This window comes from Lutra lutra, chromosome 1, assembly GCF_902655055.1.
Source record: "Lutra lutra chromosome 1, mLutLut1.2, whole genome shotgun sequence".
Taxonomy (NCBI): domain Eukaryota; kingdom Metazoa; phylum Chordata; class Mammalia; order Carnivora; family Mustelidae; genus Lutra; species Lutra lutra.
This window is the reverse complement of record NC_062278.1, coordinates 134,236,512-134,252,131: the sequence shown is the minus strand read 5'-3', so window position 1 is coordinate 134,252,131 and position 15,620 is coordinate 134,236,512. Positions and strand designations below refer to the sequence as shown.

The 15,620-nt window shown below is 39.1% G+C and overlaps 1 protein-coding gene across 5 annotated transcripts in view; it reads left to right on the top strand.

The window, feature by feature from the left end:
• The window catches only part of COL6A5 (collagen type VI alpha 5 chain), a 96,549-nt gene extending 86,644 nt beyond the window's left edge, over positions 1-9,905 (top strand). For all 5 annotated transcript variants that reach the window (XM_047737198.1, XM_047737187.1, XM_047737177.1 and 2 more), the window contains one exon: positions 9,104-9,905. In XM_047737198.1, coding sequence (XP_047593154.1) covers positions 9,104-9,123 — 20 coding nt within the window. In that variant the 3' untranslated portion in view covers positions 9,124-9,905. The remainder of the gene's footprint in view (positions 1-9,103) is intronic.
• The last annotated feature ends 5,715 nt before the right edge of the window (positions 9,906-15,620 follow it).

Below are 15,620 nucleotides of genomic sequence, written 5' to 3'. Positions count from 1 at the left end.
AAGCTGAGCGAAGATGAGCAAGGAGAACTCACTGGGACAAGTAGAAATGACAGGATAGGTGCCTATCATCTAGGGTTGCAAGGAGTTCCCAAAATGAGGAGGCAGACAAGACATAACTCCAGAAAGGCAAAAAAAAAAAAAAAAAAAAAAAAAAAAAAAGGAATCAATGGTGTTGACAAAACCAGAACTGGAAGTAGGTATAGATGTTTGGTGTGGAGTCAGGGAATGGGATGAGAAAAAGGACCACACAAGTCCTGAATAAGCAAGCAGAGCCCTTCATCCTTGTGCAAAATGCAGTGGGGGAGAGCTATGCAAGAAACCTCCAGTGCTTGAGGGTCTGCCTTCTCCCTTAGCAACTCAGGCTTTACTGCTCTGAGATGTGGGCTTCTAACCAGTGCCTGGAATGGACAAGGCTGTTGTGCTTTTGAGACTTCTCTGGAGACTGAGGGCAGCTTCTTAGGCAATGTAAGGAGGTGTTTCTGGACCTAGAGTTAAAGGGAAAAATGGAAGATGGAGAACAGGAAGCTGTAGTAGGCTCTAGGAAAGCTATTCACAATTTTTGTTGTGTATCAAAACTACATGGGAAATTATTTTAAAATAAATACTCTTGGGTGTCTACTAAAGCTGAAAGTATACATATACTATGACTATCAACTTTAATGTATATGCCCTACAGAAAATATATATATTCATCAAAGGTCATGTATTAGAATGTTCATAAAAGCATTATTTGTAATAGTCCCAAAGTGGAAACCAAAATGCCCAATAGCAGGTATGATAAATCAATTTTGGTATGATTATATAATGAAATGCCATGTATATATGCAGTATGTATGTACAATATTAAGTATGTAATATATATCACCATATTAATATACAATATTGTAATATATATTAATATAATATATAATATATATCAACACTTCATATATACATCTATACTATATGTATTAGATATGGGTATAATTGTAGGCATAGCTAGTATATAGATATTGAACAAAATTAGCAAAATGATGGAAAATAGGAGAGATGAGAATAGAGAAAATATAGAAAACTATAGAAAGGGAAGGGACATTTAAGAAAAGAAAAATCAAATATAAATACAATGAAATATCTGTTTCCAGTCAAGATGGACTAAGCCCATATAGCCTCTCTCTCCCACTGATCACAACTGAGAACTCTGGAGAAAACACAAAAAAGCAACCTCCTGAGATCTCTGAAAAGAAACAAAAAGCAGATATATTATAAAGTTTCCCATTGTCTTTTCTGTTTCCTTTTGTGGATTTGGCCTGAGGCCAGACCTCAGTCCTAGAACTATGTAATGGCAGCAAGACAGGAGGCTAAAACTCAGTACAAACCCCATGTTTGTGGACAGAAGAACTAAGAAAAGGGGCCCTTGTTTGTAAGAGGTTGTGGAAGAAATCCCCATTTCCCCTCTCTTTCCTCTCATTTTTTAAAAATTTTTTAGAAGATTTTACTTATTTATTTGACAGAGAGTGAGAAAGCATACAAGCAGGGGAGGAGGCACAAGAATAAGGAGAAGCAGGGTCCCCACTGAGCAGGGAGCCTGATGCAAGGGTCAATATAGGACCCCAAAATCATGACCTGAGCCAAAGGTAGATGCTTAACCAACAAACCACCCAGGCACCCCTCCTCTCACTATTTTGCCCACTGTTTTGCTCTGAAAGTAGGCAAATTTTGGAGCTGAGTAGAAGGCTAGCTAGCTAAAATTAAAGAGAAACCCTGTTTTTCTGGCCAGAGGAACTAGGAAGAGAGGCCCTGTTGGCCAGCATGTAGGCATAGCCCCAGAGAGAAGAGAACTGGAGAAGGGGATACTCTAATTCTAATTATGGGAGCTACATAAGCCTTGGGCTCTCCACTATGCTGTGCATGGATGGGGAAGACCCAGAACAGGATAGCAAAGGCTTTGGACATTAAACTGAGGATAGAACCACTGTTCATAGGAGGTAACACAGCACTTGCAACCTACCAGGTTGATTGCCTGCTGACAAAAAAATTTAAAATTCTACACAGAATCATACTAGGATTTAGAGTCTGTACAACATAATATTCAAAATGTTCATGATAAAACCTAAAACTAGGCAACCTACAGGGAACCAGGAGATGTGAACTATTCTCAAGGAAAAGACAAACAACAGACAAAGCCATTGAAGCAGCTATGATAACTATGCTCCATGAGATAAAGGCAAACAACTTGAAATGAACAGAAAGGTATTCTCAGCAGAAATGTGTGGTGATGAGCACTGGGTGTTATATGCAACTAATGGACAGGCTCAAAAGCAGAAGGAGGATGACAGAGGAAAGACTCAAAGAACTTGGAAGATATATTAATTATATAATCTGAAAGGGATTTTTAAAAATGAACAGAACCTTGGAGACTTGTAAAATAATATCAAAAGGTCTAACATTTGTTTTATTGGCATTCTAGAAGGAAAGTAGAAAGAAAAGAAAGTTAGATTCAGTCAGAAGAAAATACATATTAGAGGAATCATGTACAAAAAATTCCCAAATTAGTAGAAGATATAACTTTACAGAGTTTAAAACCCCACTCAAGACACATCATTAACTGCTAAAAACAAAAGATAAAAATCTCGAAGCAGCTAGAGAAAATCTACCTATTACAAAAGAAAGGAACAATTCTTCAAATGATGGTAGATTTCTCATCAGAAATCATGGGGGCTGAAAGATAGTGAAACATATTTTTCTTTCACATACTGAAGTCAAAGGACTCAGAACACAGAATTTTATATCCAGTGAACATACCCCTCCAGAATGAAGACAAAATAACGATATTTCCAGATAAAGGAAAACTAAGAGGATTTGTTGCTAACAGACATGTACTAAAGGAAAGCAGTGATGGGAGAACCAGGGAGTTAGGGTGAGGCCAAATGACTGAGGATCAGACGGCTGAGAGAGAACATACTGAGGAGGGGACCCAAGAGGGAAATCAAGGAGGGGATTGGAAAGGGAGGCTGGTTGAGTGAGAAAAAGTGGCAGGTACCAGCTGCAGCTCACCTGTGTACAGAGCCATACTGTCTTTTAAGGTAATTTCATGTAAATGATCCCACTGAGTTCTTTCCAAAACCCTGTGTAAGAGACAGGAAATAATACCCCTCATATTTGGATGAAGAAACTGAAGCTCAAATAGGTTTAGTGCCTTCCTAGGACTTGACCCTAGTCTGGCAGGTCCTGATTTATTGTGCTTTCCCAATACTGGAGAAAGGAATCAGATCTGAGATAGAGAGGGTGGATGTAAGAGGAAATATCTTAGCTCAGGCTACCATAAAAAATGCCATAGACTGGGGGACTTAAACAACACTAATTTATTTTTTCATGGTTCTGGAGGCTGGGAAGACCAAGGTCAGGGCAAGAGCCAGTTTGGTTTTAATGAGAGCTCTCTTCCTGGCTTGCAGACAGCCACTTTCTTGCTCTGTTTTCACATGGTGAAGACAGTCCTGGTGTCACTTCCTCTTTTAAGTTCACCACTTTTATCAGATTGTGTCTCCATCTTAAGACCTCATTTAATCTTAGTCACCTTCTTAAAGGCCATATATCCAATATAGTCATGTAGGGTTTCAACATCTGAATTTGGGGGGACACAATACAGTCCACAGCAGGGGATATAATTAACAACATAATTACAGGAAGAAACCCTATAAATCAGCATTGCCCACGCTTGTCTATGGATTATAATGACCTGGGTATTTGTTGACAGTTCCACAGTCCAGCCCACACTCTACATCACTTAGATCTCTGGGAGGGAGACACAGGCAACCTTTTTTTTTTTTTTTTTTTTGAAGCCCCAGAGCAATCCCAATATGCATATAAGTTTGAAAAACACTTCTATAAATTTCTATTCAATCAGTCCTGTTAGGTATCTTGAGGTGAGATTGATAAGTTTGGTAACTCAAAAGGATTTTCAAGTGAGCATTACTGAGACCTTTCTTGTTTGTTATTATTCTCCAAAATTTCTTTCCTCCAGAAGTTTTCTCCATTTTTCTACTTAATTATATATCCTACATCCAGAAGTTGATGATGTCTTTACTCATTTCCCTCTGAGAGTGCTAGCCAGTAACTTGATTGGGTGACATTTGGCCATCTCTTCTCCATGAAGTCAGTCTGAGTCTCTTTAGGAAATGTCAGTTTGGCTTCTTTCTTGGAATGGAATCATGCAAGATTAGAATTTGAAAATGGAATGACTTTAGAAATCACTGAGTTGTCTTGTATCTTTTTATAGATAAGGAAATGGAAGCTGCAGACATCTAAAATTGTCTTACCAAAGAATATTCACAGCACCTAGTCCAATACCATTTTGTCACAAAGATGTATACCCTACAATTGTGTTTCTAGAACACAAATAATCCATGGAAAAAAGATAATAAAATATTTATCTGAAAAAAATTCATTATCTGGGTTGTTGAAAGATTGGAGATGATACATATGAAGGTCAAAATACACAATGTGCTTGGCATATAATCAGTATTATCTTACATGAATGATCTAAGTCTGGTAATATATGTGACAATTAAAAATAACCCATTGTGAAGGATGATCAGCCCTTATATGTTGATCTTGCTATGCTTATCTTTGTTTTCCCAGAGAGAGTGAGCTTTTCTTTTCACCTACTCATTTTTCTGATGTTTTGATTTTATCCATCTACTTAATGTACAGATTATTTTGCTCATTAATGTACATTTGCAAGGTTTCAATGTGGATTTTTAAGAAGAACAACTGTATTCCTTTTCCCATTATACCATGTTAGGGCTTGTTTCTTAGTCTTTATTTTTCTAACATCAAGAACAGTATTGCTCAAAGCATGGTCACTAGACCATTAATATCAGCATCATCTAGGAAGTCATTGGAAATGCAGATCCTTGAATCCTACCAAAGACCTGCTGAATCAGAAACTCTGGGGTTGGGGCCCTCCAGATGATTCTGATGCAGGCCAGGGTTTGAGAACCACTGACCTAGTGTTACAAATATTGAGCCTAAATTAGTCTTCTTTAATGGGAGTCCTTTTGTTAGATATTAATAGGTAATTGGGAGAAATTTTTCCTGTAAAACACTGATAGGTAGGTATCATTTTTGCAGGACTTCTTAGTGCCTTTATTGGGCTAATCTTCATTGTGTTTCTGAGAGAGAGGCTATCGTCAAACCATTATGACCACAGAATCTTTTATCAGGGACTAGTGTTCTATAGAAACCAGTTTGGGAAACAGCAGTTAAAAGAGTGAACCCAGGGACCACTGGATAAGGATATGTCTGAAAAACAGTCTAAGGGTTTTGAAGGGGCAGGGGGTGGGAGGTTGGGGGAACCAAGTGGTGGGTATTAGAGAGGGCACGGATTGCATGGAGCACTGGGTGTGGTGCAAAAACAATACTGTTACACTGAAAAGAAATTAAAAAATTAAAAAAAAAGAATATGGATTTGACTCCTATTTCTGCAGTTACTGGTCATGTGATCACAGGCCCATTATTTTGCCTTTCTGAGGTTTTATTTCTCTACCCGTAAAATGGCCAGAATAATGGAGCCTACATCGTAGGGTAATATGATCCTTAAATGAATGTAAATTGCTTCAAATATCACTTTACATAGAGTGAAAGCTTAATACATGTTAGCTATTATTTAAAATGATGATGATGATGACAGTGGTGATGACAAATGGCATTAGAGCTGATGGCCATGGTGGAAAGAATGCCAGATTAGGAATGAGAAGATTTGGATGCTAATTTTGGTTCTGTCACCAACTAGCTTTGTGATCTCAAATTTTATCTTGGTCTTCAAGCTTTTTTATTTGTATAATGAGGAGCTTGGGAAGGCCAGTATTTTTCATACTAAGGGGTACACAAAGACTTCCCAGGGCATGGATTTCTAAAAATTAGTCTTAAAGGACTCTTTAAGACTGAGGATGTCTCTATTTGAGGAATCATGGAGGGTCTCCTTTCCTGCATCCCCATTTACAGATGCCCCCCACCTCATAAAAAAAAGGCATATTTCTCAGCCATCCTTTTTTTTTTTTAAAGATTTTCTTTTATTTTTTAAATGATTTTATTTATTTATTTGACAGAGATCACAAGTAAGCAGAGAGGCAGGCAGAGAGAGAGGGGAAAGCAGGCTCCCTGCCAAGCAGGTAGCTCGATGCGGGGCTCGATCCCAGGACCCTGAGACCATGACCTGAGCCAAAGGCAGAAGCTTAACACACTGAGCCACCCAGGTGCCCCTAAGATTTTATTTCTAAGTAATCTCTATACCCAACATGGGGCTCAGACTCACAACCCCAAGATCAAGTGTTGCATGTGCTTCCAATTAAGCCTGCTAGGCATCTCTCTCAGCCATTCTGAATCTGATTCTGTGCTCTGCCCAAATGTAAACCCTCCTAGGGAGGCACAAGGTAAGGAGTGGAGAGCATGTTGTCAAAGAGTCATTTTAAATACTGGAGCTGTAGGCCTCCTTTAAGCCAGGTAAGGATTCAGTTCTTTCCCATTCTGTACATGTTTCTGTTAAGGAAGAAATGTGTTGCTAGAAATGAGGTATTTGAATTCATGTTTTGATATTTGAATTCAGTTATACTATAGAGTAAGGATGGTAGGAGTGATGATAAGTTTCATTTAATAATCTGGCCTGCTCCCTTCCCCGATCTTGGCAAAAAACACCTCTCTTCAAAGTGAGAAATCCATGAGAACAAAGCAGAGAGCCTATAAGTGAAGTATCAGTGGAGAGCAGGCATTGTTTCATCAGGCCAAAAAAATCATAACAAAACCCTTAATCATTTACCTATCTTGGAATGGAATCATAAGTAAGACATCATCACAGAGACCCTCAGTAACATACTTATTTCAGTTGGAAGACCAAATCTCCCAAATGAAAAAGCGATGTTAATTGGTTTTACTGTAAGGACTAGTTCTGCCAATTAGGCTATATGGGGATATGTCCCATCAAGAGAATAAACCAAGTTGGAGCTTCAAGATTCTGAAGGAAAAAATACATAAAACAGATTATAAGAAATATTATTTTATCAAAAAATACGGTAACAGCATACATGTGAAGTATGCCTTATTTATCAATATTAAGATTTTCCAGCCACATTTTAGTGTCTCGGGTTAAACACCATACCTGTAAGTGAAAGAGTAACTAACTAGTATTATTAATAGCCATTTGATAAGTTCAGTGAAGTGTTTTTGGGTGCATTTCCCAGAAGTGAGAAAATGTCATCCAGTGACAGGGTAACAGATTCTTTTGTAAATAAAAGCTATTGAAAGATTACTGGGTAGTTTTTGGCACATACCTCAGAATTCAAAGAATTGTTTGGTATTGCTATAATAAAATTCCTTCAAAACCCATCTGTCTATGTAAACAATATTTATCAGTGCTTAAATCTGTAACAATAAATATTAATAGAATTAATATTAAATTTTGCATTACTCGGGGTGCCTTGGTGGCTCAGTGGGTTAAAGCCTCTGCCTTCGGCTTGGGTCGTGATCCCAAGGTCCTGGGATTGAGCCCCATGTTGGGCTCCCTGGTCTACAGAGAGCCTGCTTCCTCCTCTCTCTCCCTGCCCGCCTCTCTGACTACTTGTGATCTCTATCATAAATAAATAAAATCTTTTAAAAAAGTTGCATCACTCTAGCAGTAAATTGTACTAGTAAGTAAAAGTAATAGCTGAAAACTATCCATCTCAATAAGAAATGCATTTCCAATAAAATTTTTGACTTTTGTTTTGATAGAATTACCAAAATTTAAATATATATGCTGTTTTGATAAATTGTAATGGTATTCCATCAGAAAATGTTAACACATGGAAGCTTATAGTCATAGGAAATAAAAAACATGGGCTCAAATATATTTTTTGATGCAAAGATTTATGATTAGGCAAACAAAAGATTTTAAAGCATGTAAATATATTACAATTAAATGAAATTCTATGTGGGAAGTGGAATGGAAATACATGTTTAAGGAGAAAAATGAACACTACAAAATATCTGACTTTGAACCATGAGCATGTTTACATATATTTTCAATGGAAAATGGGTGCTATCAAATCCTTGTGCTATATAGATTCTATTGGGTAAATTAAAAGAAAAAGGTGGCAGTTTTATTTCTAAATGTGAGTTTTTATACTATGTCACAAATTACATCCTTTTCAAATGCTTAAACCCATAATGAAAAAAAATAATTAGATATTAACTTTAAAATATGCAAGGCAAGTGTACATGACTGTTTCCTTTGAGATGGGTATGTAAGTAAGTCTGAAGATAAGTACATGGGATCATCTCTCACATCCTGCCTTGGGCCAGGTTCCCTGGAGCTGACCCTGTGGTGAGGATTTGTGTACTTGTGATTTATGGAGATGGCACTCACTCACAGGAGAAACTGAAAGGGAATAGAAGAAGCATGAGAGGGAAGAAGTGGAAGATAAGCAAGGGTGTCATCTCAGGCAAAGTACCATCAAGTACAACTTTAGCTTGCTACACGCAGATACTCCAGCATGTTGAGTTATGCTGCAGAGTCATCCTGACCTGAGCGAAAGAGTTGGGATTTCTCACTCTCTTGGTAGATCATCGACAGGCCAGGGGAAGTGGCTTCCCAGGCACTCATGCTGCAGGTGATCAAAACCACTCCAGTGGTGGGACAGCAGCCCTCCTAAGAACAGTAGGTGTTGATGCTAAAGTGAAAGCTCACACGAGGGTGGTTAGGGAGGAGGAGGGAAGAAGGACAGGAAGGGAAGGCATTCTGTCCTAGAAGTTAATGCTAAAAAAGAAGATGAGAAGGATTCTGGGCAGAGTCCTTGCTCTGCACATTCCTTCCTGCTCTGAGGCAGTGATACCAGCCATTGAATGTGCTAAGTGTGGAATTTCAGATGATGAATGTACCAACATTTTCCCAGGAAGAATCATATTTATAGTTCTACTTATATGTTGCTCATTTGTATAGATCATCACATCACCCTTTTATTTTGACTCCTGAAAGCAGCAAACTATGTGTGTTCAATTCATATGTGGCAAAAGAGGAGTTGAGTCTAGAGTGAACATGATAAACAAGTCCGGTGACTTTAAGAACAGTTTATATTTTTATATTTTGCAGAAGGTGAGGACTCAAGATGATCATAGCAGAAAAGGAAGATCGCTCCACTGGCAATGTGTAATTCCATGTGGTTCTAACCAGAAACTACAAATCATCTGTCAGAAGCGGAGTGGTGAGGGGCAGGTACTTTTCATGAAACCAATTGGCTAATAACACGCTAAATTTGTTCTGCTTCAAATCTGAAAGGGAGACTTTTCTGAGTGAAGACATCAACAAGCATAACTGAGAAAGTAGGAATGATTTCATCTCTTCCGAGGACTTGGACAACTGACCAGGAAAAGCTGACAGAATCTTTTCTTTGAGAGCTCTGGATGGTTCAGATAGCAATATGGTGCTATATCTGCTTAAAGAAGATTTTTGTCATGATTTTCATCATATCTACATCTCAGATTGGGCAGTTGAAGAAAAAGCAGTTAGAATTAGAATTTCCTAGAAATGTCTCCTATCTCCTCATAGAATGAGAAACTCTCGTCCATCTCTTCAATTCTGGTACAACTGGTGAATCCAGCCCTGAGTGCCCTATAAAACCCACCTGGCCAGCTGCTGCCACCACAGTCAATGTTTGCTCTTTACCAGAACATTTAGAAAAGAATGGATTTCGTGAGAAAAAAAAAAGTGAAATGAGGCTAATTTTAAGGATGGCTATTTTGTGCTGTGATCATTTGTTTTACATTTAACATGCTTTGCTTTATATGTACTTGGTTTTTGCTGGGAAAAAATGAATATTCTATATGACCAGAGCTGTTCTTGGGATTTACAATGGAACAAGTGACAAGTTCTAGAATAAAAGCAAGTCTGAGCTAGAAGCATATTCTGTTCATTTTTAACTACCTGTCATCTAACTCAGGCCCACTGAAACACCAGTACAGGATTAAACATATAGTGAATTCATTTTTTAAGTCTTTCAATTAGGTCAAGGCAACTAATAATTGCCAAGCAAGTATATTTTGCATATTTTTTAAAAGACTTTATTTATTAATTTGACAGAGAGAGAGAGAGATCACAAGTAGGTAGGCAGGGCAGGGGGGTGGGGAGCAGGCTCCCTGCTGAGCAGAGAGCCCAATATGGGGCTGGATCCCAGGACCTTGAGATCATGACCTGAGCCAAAGGCAGAGGCTTAACCCACTGAGCAACTCAGGTGCCCCTATTTTGTGTATTTTTAAAGTGACTCTGTTCATAGGCAATAGTACTGGCAATTATGTACTTTTCCCATATAAATTCCCTCAACATTACTATTTTTGTTTGAATAATTTTAAAATAACCCAATCAATTGAAGGTAGGCTGTCAAAAGTTTTGAAGTACCCACAATTTGCTCTCTGGGAAGTTCTAAAGCAAACTCTACTCTTTAGTAAAGTTTTGTTTTTCCCTAAGAATCCTCATATGTGCACATGTGTATAAATGTATGTATGAGGGGCGCCTGGGTGTCTCAGTGGGTTAAAGCCTGTGCCTTTGGCTCAGGTCATGGTCTCATGGTCCCTGCTCAGCAGGGAGCCTGCTTCTCTCTCTCTCTCTGCCTGCCTCTCTGCCTACTTGTGCGCTCTCTTTCTCTTTCTCTCTGTCAAATAAATAAATAAAATATTCTAAAAAATTTTTTTAAATTATAAATAAATAAATAAAAATAAATGTATGTATGAGGAATACATCAGATCCCTAAACATGAAGATAACATGGGTTGTCAACAATGCAAAGCCTAGGGCCGCCTGGGTGGCTCAGTGGGTTAAAGCCTCTGCCTTTGGCTCAGGTCATGATCCCAGGGTCCTGGGATCGAGCCCCTCTGTCCGCCTCTCTGCCTACTTGTGATCTCTGTCAAATAAATAAATAAAATCTTAAAAAAAAAAAAAAGGAATGCGAAGCCTAAGGAACTCAGCCTCTGCTGATGGGACTGTGGATTGTTCTGCCTTTGAAAAGCATGTTAGCAGTTCCTAGCAAGGTTGATGATGCATATATCCTACAACCCAGCTGTCCCCCTACTGGGTCTATATGCCTGAAAAAGCTCTCACACATGCACACAATGAACCAAATAAAAATATGTTCACCACAGCCTTGTGTGTTTCCCTGAAGAGTTGAAACCAGCTGAAATGTCTTGAATGTGGTATATTGTACACTAAAGCTACATCTGTAAACAGTGGACAAACAAGGAAGATAATATTGAAACAAAAGTTGCAGAAGAATATATTATGACATTATTTATACAACATTTTGAAACCTGAGAAGCAATATTACCTACTGTTTATGATTGTGCACAAGTGTAGTAAAAATATATATAGCACCACCCATATAACACCAAATTCATGATACTGGTTACCTTTCACTGGGGAGGGGCAAAACAGGAGTCCAGTTGTCATTATAATGTCTTATTTCTTAAACTGGAAATTAGAAAAATGGTGTTCTTTATTTTTTATACATTTTTGGATGCCTGATATATTTCATTATTTAAAGAGTAAGCCCAGTCATAAAAATAATCATAAAATTCAAGTAAACCCTTATGCTATATCCAACATCATGTTAAGAATTGTGAGGAATTTGAAAATATGTATACCGGGATGCCTGGGTGGCTTAGTTGGTTGGACGACTGCCTTCGGCTCAGGTTCATGATCCCGGGGTCCTGGGATCGAGTCCCACATCGGGCTCCCAGCTCCATGGGGAGTCTACTTCTCCCTCTGACCTTCTTCTCGCTCATGCTCTCTCTCACTGTCTCTCTCTCAAATAAATAAATAAAATCTTTAAAAAAAATAAAAATATGTATACCTGGGCACCTAGGTGGCTCAGTTGGTTAAGCATCTGCCTTTGGCTCAGGTCATGATCCCAGGGTCATAGGATCAAGTCCCATGCAGGGCTCCTGGCTCAGCATGAAATCTGCTTCTCCCTCTCCTTTTCCCCTCTCCTTTTGATGCTCTGAGCCCTGCTTGTGCTCTCTCACTCTCTCTCTTAAACAAATAAATAAAATCCTAAACTCATGTTTCTATAAAATATAAAAATAATAAAAAATAAAAATATGTATAACTCTCCTTACCCTCGATGAGTTTGCAAGGTAGCTAGAGTTAGGTAACATCCTAGAACAATGGTTCTCCTTGAACACCAAGCACCAGGGAAACTTGCCCCATCACTGGTATGCCATATAAGTTTGATTAATATATAAAATTAGTTTATGTTACCACTGAGTGTACTTTCACTTTTCATGTGATTTTTGTGTCTGAGAGGTCACTTCAGGTTGTACAGCACAATTTGATGCACATAAGAGATAAGAAGAGTGATAGAAAGTGACATTGTTTCACTGGAGGAATAATTATACTCTAAATATAAGGAGCTTTTAAAGAAATGTGTTATGTATTTTGGACATTCCAGCCCCAAATATAATACTTGGGTGTGTGCTGTGGGGACAAAAAAGTTGAGAACCAAGAGCAGAGAATGACCATAGGATGATGAAAAATATTGCACATGAATTCAGAGTGAGGCTGCTAACTAGAGCCAGTAATTGCTTTGGAAATCAAAGGAAAAAAATCACTTGGGATTTCAATCATTGGAGGACACTTCAAGGAATAAAAGGAATCCACACTAGGTCTGGACTTACAGATCATTAACGCTATCCTTCCAGTTCCTTTAAGATAACAGTACAAACGCCTTCCACACCTTAAAAGACTCTGCAAAATCTGACCTTTGCTCACCTTTCCTGTCTAATCTCATCCCGCTGCAAGGAACCTCTTCCCCTCAGTGCGTCCTACTCGTCTCTCTGTGCTAGCTCTCACCTGCTTGGGAACACTGCCCGTAAACTTTGCAAAGCTGGGCAGTAACCTCCCACCACACTGCATATTCTAGTGCTGGATCTCTCCCTTTAGGTCTTCATCAGAGAGGGTTATAACAGTTTGTCTAATTCACTTGTCTATGTCCCCAGGAGGCACCCAAGTGATCACCCCTACTTGCCCATCACTGTTCCCCAACACCTGGGATGCCGCCTGGCACTGAAAAGGTGTCTGATAAAAATCTGATGAATCTTGAAAAATAAATACAGTTTGGTTTGATGGTGAAGAAGGAAACTGGCATGAAAAAATGACAAGGGGACAAAAACCAGCAAAACCTGTGTGTGTGTGCAGGCACGCGTGCCTGTCCTGAGGCAATGGGCAGTATGTGAATAGGGTGTAAGGGGAGCCAGTGTGACTGGATTGGATATCTGGGAATTGGTGGAAGCGAAAAGTCTTTTCTTAAAAGCTTTAAGAAAAAAAACAGCACACTTAAAATAAATTTTTTTGAATCATTCCATAATAGCCCATCTATTTGAATATAGAGTGACCTGAAAGCAAAATTGCATGTCCTCAAGAGGGAGCCATGGCACATACAGAAAGTACCTATTTTCCTAGAGTTTCTGTGCAGAAACAGCCCATAGCTGAGCACTGCAGCCTTATGTGACATGGGTACTGAATTGCAGAACAGCTGGTCAGAATTACAGATGACTAAGAATCCTGTGATTATCTCAGAGCAACTTTATTTAACATCTTGAATCTGATTCCTAAATCTTTTATCTGAGTGTGAGCAGTGGGATGGAGAATTTGAATAATCATAGTTGAAAATTGGTGCCACTCTTACAGGACTCACCCACCTTGACAGCCCGGGAGCAGCTCACCTTGTGGCACACTTGGAACTTAGAGTGGTATGTGCTCGTTAACTATTTTTAGTTTGGGCAGGGAAGGGATGAATGAATAAGCCCTATCTTGCTGATCCTGGCTAATCTTGTTGGCCTCCCTCGTTTCTTTCCAGCTTCTACTTCCCAAACTGAATTTGGATTGTGTGTTGAGAAAAATTCCTATAACAGCTAGAAGTTGTCCTCTCCGCAACTGCGGCTGATAAGGAAGTTCTCAGTTCCTATGATGAGAACAACAGCTGTGTGGGGGCCTGGCTCATGAGACGCCTGTTTACGGTCTTTTACAAGAGTACAAGAGTACTCTTTTAAAAGAGTATTCTTTTACAAGATAATGGGCTATGGTGAGAAGATATTAGTTAATAGACTAGTAAACAGCATAAATCATCTTTTACCTTCTCAGTTACTAGCATTTCTACAAAGTAAAGAAGTTTTTTCTAGGATTACATATATTGGTCTATAAGTACTTTGTGTTTCATGGTTTTGGGGACCACAATCCTAACTACTCAAGGTGTAGCTTATGGACCATGAACCAGCAACATCAGCATCACCTGGGAACTTGTTAGAAATGCAGAATTCTCTGGCTCCACCTCAAGTCAACTGGGTCAGAACCTACAAGTAAAATCTCCAGGTGATTCATATGCACATCTAAGTTTGAGAAGTACTGGCTGAGAATTCACTTGCTGGAAGCTCTGTAAATAAGTCAAAGCATTTTACAGACTTTCAGCTCATGCCATTTGGCAAGCTTTATACCAGAGACAGGGAATAGAAAGATAAATAACAAGGCGACATGCCTTGAGCTCATGGTCTTCTAGCTGGGAAGACTGACCCAGAAAGAGGTCATTTCAATGTAACGTAGTCAAGCTAAGGTGAGGGTATGCAGAGAGCACTGTGATATGGAGGACTCCTTACCCCAGACAGGGATCCCAGAGAAGGTTCCTTTGAGAAGAGGTTCTTTGAACTAAATGAAAATGATTGGATACAATTTAGTCAAACAAAAATCAGGTAAGTAATCCAGCAAAAAGCAATTGTCTCTCCCAGCTTTTTGTTCTTAAAATAGGTTTTTGTTTAAATCATAAGCTCCATCATCTTCATGGAGAAGGGGATTGACTGTATGGATTTGGTATCGCTAACCCGAAGTTAGGAGTAATGGGAGATGGGCATAGAGAGGTTGGCATAGGCCAGCCAGAGAGGAGCCTATGTGCCATGGTGGAGAGCTTAGATTCTACTCTGGAGGCGCCAGACAGGTAGTGCGGTTAGACTTAATTACAGCTGGTTCTGGCTGAGGAGGGGGAGGGGATTGAAAGAAATAGAACCAGGCACAGGGTAATCAGTTTTCTAGGCAAGAATGGACTGTGGTGCTCAGGCTGGAGATGCATGGACATAAAAGGGAAATATCTAAAAGGAACAATGAGTGGGACATGAAAATCTACTAATCCAGAAAGAATAAGGGAGAAAATTGGATATCTAGGCCAGGGTTCTCAAACTTCAGTGTGCATAAGAAACCCCTGGAGGGCTCTCCACCTCCAGTTTCTCTTTCCATAGCCCTGAAGTGAGACCCAAGAATTTGCAGTTCTTGTTTCTTGAGAAAGGCTTGTACCGCTATATATTTTCCTCTCAGGACTGCCTTTGTTGTGTCCCACAGATTTTGAACTGTTGTGTTTTCATTATCATTTGTTTCCATGAGTTTTTTCAATTCTTTAATTTCCTGGTTGACCCATTCATTCTTTAGAAGGATGCTGTGTAGTCTCCATGTATTTGGGTTCTTTCCAAATTTCCTCTTGTGATTGAGTTCTAGCTTCAGAGCATTGTGGTCTGAAAATATGCAGGGAATGATCCCAATCTTTTGATACAGGTTGAGACCTGATTTAGGACCGGGGATGT